At 49.3% G+C, this 15,628-nt stretch overlaps 8 protein-coding genes across 8 annotated transcripts; 3 read left to right on the top strand and 5 right to left on the bottom strand.

Moving 5' to 3' along the window:
* Window positions 1-323: 323 nt before the first annotated feature.
* Window positions 324-1,889, top strand: N7533_005594 (NEDD8-activating protein UBA3; the record flags this gene model as incomplete). The annotated part of the gene is made up of 6 exons (XM_057102244.1): window positions 324-367; window positions 431-532; window positions 590-595; window positions 657-736; window positions 791-1,087; window positions 1,138-1,889. The coding sequence occupies 6 exons, from the start codon at window positions 324-326 to the stop codon at window positions 1,887-1,889; spliced, it is 1,281 nt and encodes a 426-aa protein (XP_056961874.1).
* Window positions 1,890-2,174: 285 nt separating this feature from the next.
* On the bottom strand, window positions 2,175-3,436 carry N7533_005595 (DNA-directed RNA polymerase core subunit RPC40; the record flags this gene model as incomplete). Its single annotated transcript, XM_057102245.1, has 3 exons — window positions 2,175-3,152; window positions 3,224-3,328; window positions 3,392-3,436. 3 exons carry the CDS (start codon window positions 3,434-3,436, stop codon window positions 2,175-2,177), a joined length of 1,128 nt encoding a protein of 375 aa, XP_056961875.1.
* Window positions 3,437-3,907: 471 nt separating this feature from the next.
* Window positions 3,908-5,475, top strand: N7533_005596 (NADH-quinone oxidoreductase subunit D; the record flags this gene model as incomplete). The annotated part of the gene is made up of 3 exons (XM_057102246.1): window positions 3,908-4,579; window positions 4,654-5,374; window positions 5,438-5,475. The coding sequence occupies 3 exons, from the start codon at window positions 3,908-3,910 to the stop codon at window positions 5,473-5,475; spliced, it is 1,431 nt and encodes a 476-aa protein (XP_056961876.1).
* A 1,139-nt stretch (window positions 5,476-6,614) lies between these two features.
* On the top strand, window positions 6,615-7,718 carry N7533_005597 (transcription factor domain-containing protein; the record flags this gene model as incomplete). Its single annotated transcript, XM_057102247.1, has 1 exon — window positions 6,615-7,718. The coding sequence occupies one exon, from the start codon at window positions 6,615-6,617 to the stop codon at window positions 7,716-7,718; it is 1,104 nt and encodes a 367-aa protein (XP_056961877.1).
* Window positions 7,719-7,805: 87 nt separating this feature from the next.
* On the bottom strand, window positions 7,806-9,113 carry N7533_005598 (putative aminotransferase; the record flags this gene model as incomplete). The annotated part of the gene is made up of 3 exons (XM_057102248.1): window positions 7,806-8,514; window positions 8,570-9,024; window positions 9,081-9,113. The coding sequence occupies 3 exons, from the start codon at window positions 9,111-9,113 to the stop codon at window positions 7,806-7,808; spliced, it is 1,197 nt and encodes a 398-aa protein (XP_056961878.1).
* Window positions 9,114-9,661: 548 nt separating this feature from the next.
* N7533_005599 (uncharacterized protein) lies at window positions 9,662-10,995 on the bottom strand (the record flags this gene model as incomplete). Its single annotated transcript, XM_057102249.1, has 4 exons — window positions 9,662-9,723; window positions 9,770-9,963; window positions 10,080-10,459; window positions 10,519-10,995. 4 exons carry the CDS (start codon window positions 10,993-10,995, stop codon window positions 9,662-9,664), a joined length of 1,113 nt encoding a protein of 370 aa, XP_056961879.1.
* A 754-nt stretch (window positions 10,996-11,749) lies between these two features.
* Window positions 11,750-12,248, bottom strand: N7533_005600 (ubiquitin-conjugating enzyme E2; the record flags this gene model as incomplete). Its single annotated transcript, XM_057102250.1, has 2 exons — window positions 11,750-12,033; window positions 12,098-12,248. The coding sequence occupies 2 exons, from the start codon at window positions 12,246-12,248 to the stop codon at window positions 11,750-11,752; spliced, it is 435 nt and encodes a 144-aa protein (XP_056961880.1).
* Window positions 12,249-13,114: 866 nt separating this feature from the next.
* On the bottom strand, window positions 13,115-14,519 carry N7533_005601 (serine/threonine-protein kinase; the record flags this gene model as incomplete). The annotated part of the gene is made up of 3 exons (XM_057102251.1): window positions 13,115-14,125; window positions 14,185-14,395; window positions 14,476-14,519. The coding sequence occupies 3 exons, from the start codon at window positions 14,517-14,519 to the stop codon at window positions 13,115-13,117; spliced, it is 1,266 nt and encodes a 421-aa protein (XP_056961881.1).
* Between the last annotated feature and the right edge of the window lie 1,109 nt (window positions 14,520-15,628).

The following is a 15,628-nucleotide window of genomic DNA, read 5'->3' on the forward strand; positions in this document are numbered from 1 at the left end:
CTGTTCCACCCTGAGGCTTAAGCTGTATGCGGGCCACCAACCACAGTCACGTGGTCCGTGCCTGCCTTGCCCGCCAACACCAACACCAACGCCGCCATGTCATCTCCATCCTCTCTTCACCATCACAACCTTCTTCTCGCTTTGGAGAGAACCCTTCAATCCTTGAGATAGTTTCAACGACAGTGAATCCCTGTAATCACATTCTGACAGAACTGTCCCGAAATCACCAAATTGATCATTTCCTGCGAAGTGGGACTACATCTCATCACTTCTAAAGAATTCGCGCGTGCACGTCAAGTGGACGATTGTTGATTGATCTCGAAATGACGACGACAAGTGTGACCATGGAAGACAAGCAGGGCCAATGGTAAGAATTAAAGGAAATTCCTTAGCCTTCCATTTTGAGAAGATGTTTACTAACATCGGACAGGCAGCATCTCTATAAGGTTTTATCGAAGCCTGGCCCCTACAGTGATGAAGATTGGGTACCTGGCATGGAAACAGTCAAGGCTCTAGAATCTTCCAAAATCCTGTAAGATGATTCATAGCTACTTGTGTGGAAGAGATGTGCTAACTAATTATAAAACAGTGTGATGTTCGTCCTGGCATGAATAATATCTCTTCGAAGTGAAGTCTAGACTAACCCACGTATCCAGAGGAGCTGGTGGACTAGGATGCGAAATATTGAAGAATCTGGCACTGTCAGGATTCAAAGACATTCATGTCATCGACATGGGTATGCTTTTCCTTGACTTTCATTTTCGTGACCCGACTTTAACATGATAGGTAGACACCATTGATATCTCAAACCTGAATCGCCAATTTCTGTTCCGTCAGGCTGATATAGGTAAACCAAAGGCAGAAGTTGCCGCGGCGTTTGTAGAGAAACGTGTCAAAGGCGTCAAGATCACACCCTTCGTTGGTAAAATCCAAGACAAAGATGAAGATTATTATATGCAATTCAAAATCGTCATCTGTGGTCTCGACAGTATTGAAGCCCGTCGCTGGATCAACTCAACTTTGATTGGAATGGTCGACCCGGAGGACCCGGAGAGCTTGAAGCCCTTGATCGATGGCGGAACTGAAGGTACGTTTTCCACGAGAAGCTTATGATGATACGTTTTAACTGTGGACTAGGTTTCAAGGGCCAGGCCCGTGTCATTCTACCTACACTATCTTCATGCATTGAATGCCAACTTGACATGCACGCGCCTCGACCTGCGGTCCCGCTTTGCACGATTGCTACTATCCCGCGCCAGCCCCAGCACTGCATCGAATGGGCCCACCAGATTGCGTGGCAGGAGAAGCGCAAGGACGATTCTTTTGACAGTGACGATATGGAACATATCTCCTGGGTGTATAATGCTGCTCTACAACGGGCACAGCACTTCCACATCCATGGCGTTACTTTCCAAATGACCCAAGGCGTAGTGAAGAACATCATTCCGGCCATTGCATCCACCAATGCAGTTATTGCAGCATCCACGACCTCGGAGGTACTGAAGATTGCGACATCGTGTAATCCTTACCTCGAGAACTACATGATGTATGCCGGTGAGGAGGGAGTGTACACTTACACGTTCGAGGCCGAGAAAAAGCCCGACTGCCCTGTCTGTGGTAATCTTGCACGGAAGATGACTGTAAATGCGGATATGACACTGGGTGATTTCATCGAAAGCCTTGGAGAGAGAGCTGAAGCGCAGTTGAAGAAACCAAGTCTGCGAACGGAGGAGAAGACTCTGTACCAGCGCTTCCCACCTCAGCTGGAGGAGCACACCAGACCCAATTTGCGACTGAAGCTACGTGAGCTTGTCGAAGATGGCGAGGAGGTGGCTGTCAGTGATCCGGCATACACCATCGACTTCCGATACAGACTAAACTTTCAATAAATCTCCGTGTCCTGTTCCTAGGCACGAGAAAATTACAATGAAACGACTGGAATGATTTTGAAATTTAGCTTTATTCAACTCTCTGGAAACTTATTCCCAAAGACAGCCACCTGCCCTCATTGATCTAAAAACAAGTAATATCCGGACTCCGGCCTCGTAAAGCCAACATCTTGACCGAACTTTTTTTTTCGTAAATGTACAACGCGAACGAAGCTCGAAGATTTCCAACGCCAGTGAAATGCATTATAAAGGTTATAACTGCGAGATTTGAAGGAACCTGCGGCTTTATGCCATGAGATCGTTCAAGCCACGCTTCCAGCGGGCGCACTTCAACTTGAGAATCTTGACGGACTCCAGGAAGAGGGTATCACTCTCGAATTGACCAGTGCTCTCAATGTTGAAGATGAAGTGGTCGCGGAGACGGCCGAGCTTGACCTTGCCTTGGAACTCCTCGTGGCGCAAGCACTCACGGCTGACGGTGTCATTGAAAGCATCACGGACGACAGCCTTCTGTTCACCGGCGTGGCCCTCATAGCCACTGCCCTTGCGCGAAGCCTCGGCAGAGGTGACAGGCTCAAGAGCGATGACACCCTTGGGGAAGCACTTGGCAAACTTCTTGGCGTCATCTCCAATAATGGGCTTCAGAATGTTGATATCCGGCATCAGACGGTAGGAAGCGGTTGCAACGGGGGAGAACTTGGCGTGGTCAGCTCCGATACCCTTGATACAATGGAGTTCCATCTCGATCTTCTGACCGGGGCGCATCTTGGCGATCAAGATGTCCGGGTTGACGGGCTGGATAGTACCGTCGCCAACGAAGTATTGCTCCTGACGACCGACGGCGGCGAAAGAGATATCCTTGGCGTAGACGTGGGCGTGGTTGTAGAGCTTGCGGGGGTCCTCTTCAGCCGGGTGGGCATCGGTATTCTTGGTACACTCGACGTCCAAGTGCATGACAACGGTGTTGAAGTCGGAGGGACCATCGTCTTCGGAAGGTTCCTCATCTTCGGTGGGCTTCCGGTACCAGCGCATCCAGTTGATTCCGTCCACGGAACCCTTCAGCGGGATCAGACCCAGACGCTGGGCGAGCACTTCGTCCTGGATCACGGAGGTATTGTTGTGGACGAAGACGTATTCAATAGCCAGAGTGGGGATCTCCGCCATAAGGATGCGGCGAAAGGCATTGGCGACCGCAGCATCCAGCCCGATTAGCGAGAATGAGGCCTCGTAGGGGTCATTGCGGTGGTAGTCGACCTTGAAGTTCTATAGTCGGAAAGAAGCGGTTAGGGAATAGCTTTAATGAACAGCGGCCAAGAAGCGGAGAATTGACATACCTCCTTGAATTGATCGAGGGCCCAGGCGTGTGACTCTCCGGGCCAATGACCAGGGAAATCTGTGGAGGGGATGTTGGTGACAGTCTCTGCATTGATGTCGATGATCTAGGCGATGGATTAATATTTGAGACGGGGAGAAAGGGAAGAGAGGAAAAAATCCGGACTCACACGACGACGCTGCAGCTCCCCCTGCGATGCGACGAGAGGTGCCATGGTGGGCAAGCTAGAGGGGACGGGTGAAGTGTAGAGGTGAAGGTTGATCGGCGATAAGAATAATTTCTCGTGAGGGTCGGCCTCCAAAGTATTTCCGGTGGCCTGAGGCAGAAATGGCAGAATTATGAGTGGCAGTTAAAAGAGGGATGGGTTGACACCTGAGGCAGAAAGAATTTGTGGTAAGCCTTGGTGAAGGGGTAAGAAGCTAACCAGATATGGTATAGCCCCTAAAGTGCTGAGTGCAATATAGGTGGGGTTCAATTGACCAATCAAATCCACACTGATGACCGGGCAGCTAGGAGCACGTGACTTTGAAAATGGAGCACGACGTGCAAGACGGACCTCGTCTCCTACGCAGGTTCCCTTCCGCCCAGCGAGCCCACTCCGCCTCCAATCCATTGAATGCGCCTGGTCTGAGGCCCAGATTTCTTTCCTCGACCCCCCCCCGGACCTCTCCTCTCACTTTCCTCTATGGCCGCCTCATTCACTCGCCTCGCGGGCAATGCGCCCAAAAGGCTCTGCCTCCGCCCCTCCAATGTCCTGAACACATCTGTGCCTCGCTCTCGCTCAATTGCGACCACACTTCCTCGCCAGAATGCGGAAGCCACGAGCTATCAGGCTACACGACTCATTCCGACCGACCCGATGTTCACTTCCCTGGCCAACAAGCCCGGTACCTCTTCCCCGGACGAGCCCGCTGGCCTTGAATCCCAGGCTCAGGGCATCAAGGGTCGCAAGATTCGCCATTACACCGTCAACTTCGGTCCTCAGCATCCTGCTGCTCACGGTGTGCTTCGTCTGATTCTGGAGCTGAATGGCGAGGAGATTATCCGCGCTGATCCCCACGTCGGTCTGCTGCACCGAGGAACCGAGAAGTTGATCGAGTACAAGACCTATATGCAGGCCCTGCCTTACTTTGATCGTCTGGACTACGTCTCAATGATGACCAACGAGCAGTGCTTTGCCCTTGCCGTTGAGAAGCTGCTGAACGTTGAGATCCCCGATCGTGCCAAGTGGATTCGGACACTGTTCGGCGAGATTACCCGTATCCTTAACCACCTGATGTCCGTCCTGTCCCACGCAATGGATGTTGGTGCTTTGACTCCCTTCCTGTGGGGTTTCGAGGAGCGCGAGAAGCTCATGGTAAGTTTGCCGGAAACCCGGAGTTTCGTCGGAAAAGTAATCGGCAATGTGCTAATTCCTACTTTGTGCTATAGGAATTCTATGAACGTGTTTCCGGTGCTCGTCTCCACGCCGCCTACGTCCGTCCCGGTGGTGTCTCTCAAGATATTCCCCTGGGTCTGCTCGACGATATCTACCAGTGGGCCACTCAGTTCGGTGACCGTATCGATGAGACCGAGGAGCTTCTCACAGACAACCGTATCTGGAAGCAGCGTACTCAGGGTGTCGGTGTTGTCAACGCCCGTGATGCTCTCAACATGAGCTTCACTGGTGTCATGCTCCGTGGTTCCGGTGTGCCATGGGATATTCGTAAGTCCCAGCCTTACGACGCCTATGACCAGGTTGAGTTCGATGTCCCCGTCGGTGTCAACGGTGACTGCTACGACCGTTACCTCTGCCGTATGGAGGAGTTCCGTCAGTCCCTTCGCATTATCCACCAATGCTTGAACAAGATGCCCGAGGGCCCCGTCCGTGTCGAGGACTACAAGATCTCTCCCCCTCCCCGTACCGCCATGAAGGAGAACATGGAGGCTCTGATCCACCACTTCCTGCTCTTCACTAAGGGTTACTCTGTGCCCCCTGGCGAGACTTACTCCGCCATTGAGGCCCCTAAGGGTGAGATGGGTGTCTTCCTGGTTAGTGATGGCAGCGAGCGTCCTTACCGCTGCAAGATCCGTGCCCCTGGTTTCGCCCATCTGGGTGGTTTCGACCAGGTCTCTCGTGGTCACCTTCTGGCTGACGCTGTCGCTATTATCGGTAAGCATTCCCATCTCCACAATCATGGCTTGCCATCGTTTCATAATTCTAACTTTATATTAGGTACCATGGATTTGGTGTTCGGTGAAGTCGACCGGTAAAACATCCCCGCAACGCAATAATACAAAAAACCATCCAAAAAAACAGGAAGAAGACTATGAAATGGCCCCCCTTTTTTAGACGGCTTCTGTGCCATTCATTATAGGGTTCAAAAACCGAGAGCAGGGATGCATCGACTCAATCTTCTTCTTCTCCGTGATTACCCTAGGAACCCTCGACTCTGACCCAGGTGTACCAAATTCTCCATGTTTTCTTCTCATGGCGTTGTTCTATTATGTCCTGTCAATTTTCTTTTGTCTCTTTTCTGCCTCTACCTCCCATCAGCCCCTGTGTATAGTGAACATCCGAATTTTTCCGAGACCTCCTTTTACTCTATTTGTCCAGTAAAACCTCGTAGCTCGTAGACTTGGGGACAATAGCTTCAGTTCGCTCCATGATCACACGGAGACCCATGCTTTCATTATTTGTTTAGGGCTCGCAAATCGATCCTGAATGCTGTTGACCTAAGAACTTGAAATTATATGAGCGGGACCTGACGGGTCGCTATGATTGGCGAGATCGCCTAGATGACCGTATGAGGGTTGAATGTGGATCTGGAGAGGCAAAGAGGTGACAAATCTGACAAATCAGAGCCCGTAGCTTTGACTCAAGAACAAACATCATTGGAATATTCGTAGAAGAGGAACACTCTGCAGAGGCATTTCAATGAAAATCCCCAGAGCAGGGCTCGAGTGTCAGAATTCACACCATGGCGGCTCCGGCTCATAGCGGGATCTCTTTCAATGCCCAGTTCAATTCCGGTAGCCCCCGCCGAAGGCGCGATGGCTGTACCGAGTGTCGCAGAAAGAAAGTCAAGGTATTTCGTCCTCTTTAGATACCGTAACATTAGATCATAACTGACTGTCATTATTAGTGCGATCTGCAGAAGCCCGTATGCTCGCGATGCATCCGGTTTCCCCGACAATGTTGCTACGACTTAAGCATCATTGCTCTTAAGCCACAGAGACCAAGGACACCGCGACGAAATAGCAGAGAAATATCTTCTCCTGTCCCAAAAAGCTCGCCTTCGTCTTCGAAACCCATGTCTCTGATTTATCAACCTCCAATCAACCCATCGCCATTCCTGTCATCGAACGAATCCAGATTTTTGATGCACATATTTGGCACCCAGACCTCGAAGATGCTATTTCCAGCAGCCCCGGATTTCTTCCTCCAAAGGATGATCGGTGCTGCCATGGAAACTCCTCACTTGCTCTACGCCCTTCTAGCGTCTGCCTGCAGCCACCACAGTCGTCTTATCAAAGACTCAACCCCGAACCCGAAAGTGACTTGTCTGAAATATACGAATATGGCAATATCTAGTTTGCGTGAGACACTTCAAGATGCAAACCAGTCACTCAAAGCCGAAACGATTACTACGGCGATGGCTCTGTGCACGAATGATGTCTGCAATGGAAACATGCACGTTTGGCGAACACATCTCCGAGGAGTCCTTCGTCTCTTGGCCGCGTGTCTACAGCACCAAAGAGAAGCATACTCCACCGATGACCCATTTCTCTTATCATTAGCAAAGTGGTTCAAGACTATGGATATCATCGCAGCCTTGTCAGGAATTGACGGCGAGTGTATTCATGATCCCGAGAATGGACCGTTGGATAGAGGTTCAATTTTGGGAAATGACTACATCGATGACATCTGCGGCTACTCAATAGACTTGATCCCGTACATGGTACGAATATCCCAAATGGTCCGCTCTCAAAGACTCGATAATATGCCTGCCGACACTAGCCCTGGTGAATTGGCATCACTTCGAGTAATTGCCGAAGTGGAGGCTCTCGAAAGCGACATAATGTCTTTGGTAGAGAAGCCTCTTTCCGGTCCATCATACCAGGAAGGAGAAGCCTTTTCTACCGAGTTGAGAAGCACACATCTGGCTTTTGTGCACTCTGCTTTACTCCACCTCCACCGCCGAGTCCAGCTACTACCAATAGACCACATCAAAGTCAGAATAGACATCAAGAATATCCTCGACGCTATTCAAAATATCAACCTGACATCAACAGCAAACATCTTGATCCTATGGCCAGTGTTCAGCGCGGGTTGTGAGACAACTAGCCCAAGTGAACGAGACATGATACGAGAGCGGATGGGCATAATGCAAAACTTCGGAATGGGGAATTTCACAAGAACTCGAGAATTGCTGGAGAAGTACTGGGAATCCGGCAGCGATTTACGATGGGATGAATACTTTGCACGACTTGGGCTTGAGCTGGTTCTCTTCTAGCCATACAATGATAAAGAATTAATAGATACTACAATAGATCCAATCACAATTTACCGGATCTAACCTGGTCGCACTTATCCAATTGCATCATGCGAGGGGTACACTCTCGAACCCATTTCCCATGAATTCCCGCAGAGCTTTCAACCCATCCACCAACACCTGTCGTTCAGGGACATATCCCACACGAACATATCCTTTGAAGTACTCTCCGTCTCCAAAGCACTGACTACCAGGAGCCAACATAACCCCGTTCTTCTCGTAAAGCTGCTGACAAAACGCCACATCATCAACGGGGACACCATTCTTAACGAACTTTATAAACGCAGTCGTTCCAGCCCGGGGGCGAACCCACGTCGCCGATCCCTCATAGTAACGAACAAACTCTTCCAAATCCTTCAGATTCTGCCGTGCAAGCTCAGTATTGCGCTGAAGTAGATTGCCAACGCAGGAGCTGGACAATGCATACGTCGCGACACTGTCATCGAGTTGTCCAACCGATATCAGAGTATAGTGACGCGCATCTGCGCAGGCTTCGATGATCTCGGAGCTTCTGGATGCGATCCATCCAAGTCGAATACCGGCCAAGCTGAATGCCTTGGACATCGAGCTGGTTGAAATCGTCTTTTCATATCCGAAGTCTAGGATAGATGGTGGGTTTTCTGCTGGGCCCAGGGAATGGAATAGTGGTCGGTAGACTTCGTCGCAGTGAATCGTAATGTCGTGCTGTTTGGCGATATTGACAATATCCTGTAGCGCCTCGCGTTCGATGATTGCGCCGGTTGGATTTTGAGGGTTACTAATAATGGTTAGTAGAGTTCAATGGATTGAGGGTTCTCGGTTTTCTTCCTTACTTGATGATGATCAGCTTGGTATTTGGTTGGATCAGAGACTTCAGCTCTGCCAGATCCAACTTCCATCCATTTGCCTCGGAAGATTTCCAAAGAGAAACTTCTGCTCCGAAGGATTTGGGCACAGAATACAACTGCTGATAGGTTGGGTAGTGGCAGATGACATGGTCTCCGGGGCCGACGCTAGAATAGAGAGCGAGGAAATTGGCGTGAATAGCTCCATTGGTGACAAGAACATTTTCGGTCGTCAAGGGAGTCGTCAAATTGCCCGAATATAGATTTGCAATATTTGAACGTAGAGCCTTCGAGCCGCGAATTGCACCATAGGTCTGCTTGTGCGAGAAATCTATAATGTCCGTCTCCTCTCCTGAGAGGGATTGGAGTTCTTTGAGCGAGAGTGATGCACAGCAGGTCTCGGCCAGATTGTGCTTAGCATTGTCCTCATAAAGATCCATCCACTTCATACTAGGTTAGCCGAAGTTATCTTTCTTTTGAGGGGAGGTGGGCCTATTACCTGCTCCACGGCAAATGTTTCGATTTTGACCATTTTGACTTGATTGTGTGCTGTTGAGATGCTGGAAGAATTATGGAAGAGAGGAGATAAAATCCAAATCGGCTGAAAATTGGCCGCATTATATACCTTCTCTTCAACAGAGGAAGTCTTTTGGTCGTAGAAATGATTGGTCAAATCGCCTCGACTACCGAATTGGGAAGACCGGCCCCACCGAGTTGATATGCCACCAGAATGTTCGAAAACATCGACTCACGTTCAACCTGGATCGGTGTGATGAAAGCTTCGGTTTAATAAGGCCTGAAGAATTTCTTTCAATAGTAGGATGAGTCTACGTGCTGGAAAATTAAAACATCTAAAGGCCAATAGGAAATTCTTTCTCCCATTTGTACAATGTAGTATCTAATAATCAATAACTCAATTACTAGTAAAAAGCAACTCCCTAACAACATATGCCAGCCTTTCAACCCCTTCAACTATCCTCTCTTCATTCTCCCACATAAAACACAACCTCAAGCTTCGACGGAGATCCTTCTCCGAAGACCTACTCCCAGGAACTTCAAATACATCGCCACACCCAAGAGTCAAATTTTGCGTCTCGGATGCTCTCCGACAAACCTCAGCCGCCGTGAGAGGAGCAGGCAGTCTGAGCCAAATACAATAACCACCCCCTAATTCTGTGCCTCCCGTACTAATATCAGAAGACATCATCGCGCCGAGAGGACTGAGATGCTCCTTCACAGCAGCGAGAATGGCCAAGTGTCGCCGACGACCGTGTGGAATAAGAACCGTTGCGATATGCTGCTCCAGAATCCCACCCTCAAGAAGCTCATTGACGAAAGTCGACATGAGCTGGCATGGTGCACCGCCGGAAATATTTTGGCCCCTAAATGTTGCCAGTGTTTTTCGTTAGCCTGAACGTCTTCAAATTTGATTTGATCTTTCTATAGGTATCTCCTTTCATGGAAATAGCTTGAAGATTGAAGGGCGCACAAAACATACGCTTGAGAAAGACCATATGCAAACTTCACCGTCCCTTCAGCCCAACCCACACGACATCCCGGGCCTATAAGCTTGCTGAAAGTACCATTGCTAACCACATTCCCGAAGTAATCTGACGGACCTCCGTCAAGAGTGCGATCGATATCAACAAGGCGCTGGAACGAACTCGGCGTATGTTTCACATCTTGCAGATCCCAGTTGAGAAAGTCGTAGACATCGTCGCACACGATCAGTGCGTCGAATTTCCGCGCTATTCTGACCAGCGACTCGCGTCTTGACGTGGTCATCGTCGTCCCAGAGGGGTTCGAGAAACTTGGGACGCAGTAAATGACATGTCTGTATATTTTGCGGTAGGATTTGTGGGGTTTGATTGAAGTTTTCTGTATTTATCGTTATTATCCACTGCCTGGGAAATTTGGAGGAAGGGTGAATTTCTTACATTAGCCATGTCGGGAATTGAATCCTCACCCTCCTCGAATAACCCCAGAGCCCCCTCGAGAGCATCGGCATCCATACCCTCTTCATCCTCCGGTATTCCCCTCATCCTCCCATGAAAACCCGCATCTTCGAAGCTGCGAAAAACGAGATGGTAGGTAGGTTCCACCAGCCAGACCATCCTGGTCAGAAGAGGATCAGTAAAAACTGACAGAATACTATTCAGATTCTGGCTTGCACCGCCCGTGATGCAGATACGTTCTGCATTGGCAGGTTGCTGGGTCTCGTAAAAAGCTGATAACCAACTCGCTATATTCTGTCTCAATGGGAAATATCCCTCATCAGGTCCGTAGCCTAGACCGGGGTCTGAGACGCTTTTATCAGAAAGGGCTTTAACAGCAGCATTTTTGAGATGTTCTGTTGGAAGGAGGTCTGGTGCGGGGCGTCCTTGGAATAGATCAATCGGCTCGAGTGACACCATTTTGGTAGTTGTTTAGATTCAAGAACCAAGATATTTGGCTTTCTTTTCACGTTGAATTGCAAATTGCCCACAGATTGCTTCTGTGTTATATACCGTACACTTTGGCCCGTTGACGGGTCCCACAGCACCTAGTTTGGGAGTCCAAGCGACCTGGCGAATCAAACCGAAGGATTCTTGTCCTATCGAGTCAAATTAGCGGGGAAGGCGGATCGATACCTAGGTAATTTCCAAGCTTGAAAGGGAAGCTGTCTCCGAATTCTTTCTGGTCCATAGCTTTCTCTAGTCTTCCAACCTTGGAAGGTTTCCATTTAGTATATTGATATCTTTGTAGCAGACGGCAACTTCACTCCCATAAAGACTACTAGTATCTAAATGATTATCTACTACTCCTACTATATACACCAAAAATGTCTTTGTTGGTACTCGCTATTCAACGTTATAAATTCTACAACGATGAAATATTCGAAAGAAAGAGTAGATTTCAGATAAAAATGTAATTCGCTGAGTGATGTAAATTTCAACCTTGACGCCGTCATAACCCTCCCACCGACTCGACTAAATGATCGACCGCAGATAAACCAGCGCCAGTAATGCAAGGCCAGAAGATATGTAAGAAATAGAAGTGACCGATTCTAAGAGATTCTGAGGAGTCTCTCCCGGATGCTAACGAAGCCCTTTTGAAGACGATTCACCGAATGTTGGCTCAAGACTGGTCAGTAGTCATTGACTTACTGTGCTAAGCCTCTGGAGCTGCTTAAACATTATCGTCTTCGTAGACAAAGGGGATGTCTCGAATTCGGCGGCGATTGTAGGCGACGAATTCGCTGTCGCCTGGCGGGCGTTCGTCGCGGGTGTTGGCCGTGAGCATGCTCTGCAGACTCATGCAGACGCTTTCCACGGTCTGAACAGGAGACCAGCCGATCGTGCTGAGCAGATCAAGGCATATGATTCCATTGCTGTAGATGTGCGGGTGCATGGGGATCGGGCGGGGTGTTTCGGATGTCGTAGGAAGATCCATGAATTGGACCTCGGGAGGCTCTGTAATTGCATTGTCATTAGTTGGAGGAAAAGAAGGATAGGGCGGAGGGTGTGATAGATGTACCGATTGGGTATTTGTTATTGAAGGTGAATTTGAGTCGGTAGGTGTGGCCCTTGTAGAGAGGGTTTTCATCGAGAACTTTAATATCCATTTGCCATTCTTCAAGACTGTCTGACTTGACGATGGTGATCCCCGGTGGGACATGGTCTTGCATCTGGTGAGAATAGAGGGTGTCAGAAAAAGTGTTGTAAAGTTTTGAGTTCACATCGTTCGATTTAGGTAGAGGAAGAAGAAGGTTTATAGGGGCGCTATGTGGATAGCGTCATACCTTGATGAGCTCCTGTGTGAACGAAGTTCCTGGTCAGCAAAGTTCAATCGAGTTAAGGAGAGCCGGAATTGAAGAGTCCAGCGTGAGAAACACAAGCATACCTTGCTCAGACGCTTGCTGGCGAAAGAACTCGCCATTGTGTTTCACTTTAGTCGACGATGTGATAATGTACTTTGCTGATAAGGTAACGGACACCCGCTGGGTGGGGTCGAAAGAAGGATAGAACCCACGGGGGTTGGTAGGGTGTTCGGTGTATCTTTGGTCTCTAGGTGGAAGATGGGACCCTGGATGAAGTTTCGGTAGGATAACGTTGAAAGGGGGAAAGTAGAAAGAGATGAAGGGGTACAAAGACGTGCCTTGAGCTGGGGGAAGTTCCAAAGTTCTTTGCGGTTGGCGGGGATGATAAGACTCACGTGATCGATATCCCGGGGTCGTCATTCGGACCAGAGAGTGTCATACTTTTTAGTGGCTACTAGTAGTAGTCTACTAGGGTAGGGTACTATTAGAAAGATTTATTGTATTGGAAAGATTTATTGCGCATGGTGAGCTTGAAAGTAATCTGTCGTGATCACCTCGACAGATTATATGCAGACTGTATTGACCTTGGGGAATCAAAAACTATATCCAGAATGACAGCAAACTACAACTCATGAAACCAGCATTGAAAGTCATCAACACAGCAATAACAGAGACAGAGACAAACAGAGATTAGAAAAGAGAAGAAAAGAAAAGAATCGCCAAAAGATACCATCTTAATGATGCGCAGCTTTTTCACGTGCCTCACGCTCAACCTTCTCTCGCTCCTCATTGTCCTTGGCTTCGCGAACCTTGGCCAGAACCACCTCGCGGAAGATAGCACCACGAGCAACCTTGCTCAGGCTGCGCTTCTTGGTGGTAGGAGTTGTAGAAGAATCCCCGTTGGCCGATGAATCCTCTTCAGCAGATTCGGCCATGGCGACGGGGCTTGGAATATCATCGGCGCTCTCGCCATCTTCTTCGTGCATCTTGAGAGCCTCAATCCGGTTGGCGAGCTTGACGATCTCGATACCACGACGAAGACGGGCGCGCGCAATGTAGGTGCGGATCTCGGGCAGCAAGTCGCGGTCGCTGGCGGATTCTCCGGTCAACCACATGTGCTTGAGGGCCTCGTCGGAGGTGACGCGCTTGCTGGGATCCGGTTGCAGAAGGGTAAGAATAAAGTCCTTCGCGTCCTGAGAAACATCCTTCCAGTATCGCTCGTGGAAAATGATACGGCCTCCTCGGCATTCCTCAATCAGATCTGTCAAGTTCTCAGCGCGGAATGGAGAATAACCGCAGAGAAGGGTGTAGGTAATGACACCCAGCGACCACATATCGACAGCCTTTCCGTGTCCCTGCTTGAGCATGACTTCAGGTGCAGCGTAGCCGAAGGAGCCTGCCATGCTGGTGAGAACTTCAGTAGGGTTCTCCAGCATTTTGGCGATACCGAAATCAGCTAGGACCAATTCCGAGTCGGCGGAGCGGGTGAGGTAGAGGAGGTTCTCGGGTTTCAAGTCTGGTAGGATGGTTAGTAAGACTGCAACAGATATGATGAAGGTATAGAATGTGTTGAAGGGGTTGATCTGACCTCGGTGGACGATGTTTCGGTGGTGCAGGTAGTTGACAGCGTCAAGCACTTGGCGAATTGTCTGTGAAGCATCCTTCTCTGTGAACTTTCCGTAGTCGCAAATGCGGTCGAACAGCTCTCCGCCGGTTGCTAGTTGTGTGACGATATAGAATTTGTCCTGTTTGGCCGTTGGTTAAACTCTGAATTCACCCCAGCCAAAGTTGAATTGAGACTCACTTTGGACTCAAACCAGTCCACAAAAGAGACAATATGGGGGTGCTTTAGCTTTTGCAACATCTCCAGCTCATCATAGACCATGCCCTCATTTCCGCGGACATTTTTCTTGAGGATGATTTTGACCGCAACCTTATCGCCCGAAGTCGACTCCGCCTCGCGGACAATTCCGTATGTACCAGCACCTAGAGTGCGTCCAAATTTGTAGAGAGCCCTAGAGGAAACAAATATAAAGCATTAGTATATGCAGACAATGTATCAATCGAGTCAATGCGGGACTGGGACGAATCGTACTTCTTCTCGTAGCTCTCCGGCTGTCCAGACAGCTTGTTGAGCATATTTGCGACTGTAAGATTCGAAAGACGTCAGTAAATGGAGCAATAAATACTTGTAGAGCTGAAGTCAATGGGGGAAAGATCTGGGCCAGAGCAGGGCGAAGTAGGTATAGACGTGGATGTCAAGAAACAGAAGAAGCAGAGGCAGACCATCGCAATAAATAGTGTAGAGAGCAAAAACAAGATCGGCCAGGAAGCTCGCGACAGCAAAGAACTTGACAAAAACAAAGGTCGCGATCCCGACTAAACATAAATTCCACATGGTAGAGGCGCAATGCAGGCCGAGACCAGCAGCACTGGGCTCGAATCAAAAGGTGCGCAGGGTGAACCACGCGGCCGCTCACAGTCGGGAAGCAACAAAGCCCGAAACCAATGTATATAAGATTGACTCACAACTCATTGTGTGTGAAAAAAGGGCTGCCTATAGCCAAGTCGATTGGAATCGGAGTGCGACAGGCTTATCCTGGGGGGGGGCAGGGGACCCGTTGTCAGGTAGCAAAAGCGGGCTATTGAACCCCGCAGCGGAGAGGGGGGGGGGAGGTCGAAGTTGAGAGGATTGAAATAGGGAGCCGGAGAGTGGGAGGAGGAGCAGGAGTAAGAGGAAGAGAAGCAGTCCTGGCGCGAGTGGAGGTATATCTAGCGGAGATGGGATGTTAGTGGAGGAAGACAAATTTCAGCCTTGAGGGGCTAGCGGGGGGGGGGAAGGAGGAGTTGGGAACAACAGAAAGTGAAAGTGGGTGCGGCTGACGCCTGCCAGTGGTCTCAGGGGAATACTATTAGTACCTAGGTATTAGGTATCTAGCACTGTTCGCCGTTCATAGTAGAGATATATTGAAGAGGAGGGAATAGGAGGGAATAAAGGGAACAGACTCAACTTGAAATAATAAACTCCTGAATTCTAACGATAGCTGGAATCTTGCGATTTGGGGGCTGATTACGGAGTACCTTCAACGGACCACACAACGGTCGCACCGCCACAGCTGAATGTACATTTGGGGGCTAAACTAGTATCTGTGTACAGACGGAGTATAATCGATTGGATCAGCCATCTTCATTGGCCATGTTGGCTTGACCTGGAGTCCGATCGCTGGGATTGACTGCATCGGGTCAAG

This window comes from Penicillium manginii (genome assembly GCF_028828005.1).
Source record: "Penicillium manginii strain IBT 31320 chromosome Unknown utg000004l:1.0-7231830.0:1.0-7236170.0, whole genome shotgun sequence".
Taxonomy (NCBI): domain Eukaryota; kingdom Fungi; phylum Ascomycota; class Eurotiomycetes; order Eurotiales; family Aspergillaceae; genus Penicillium; species Penicillium manginii.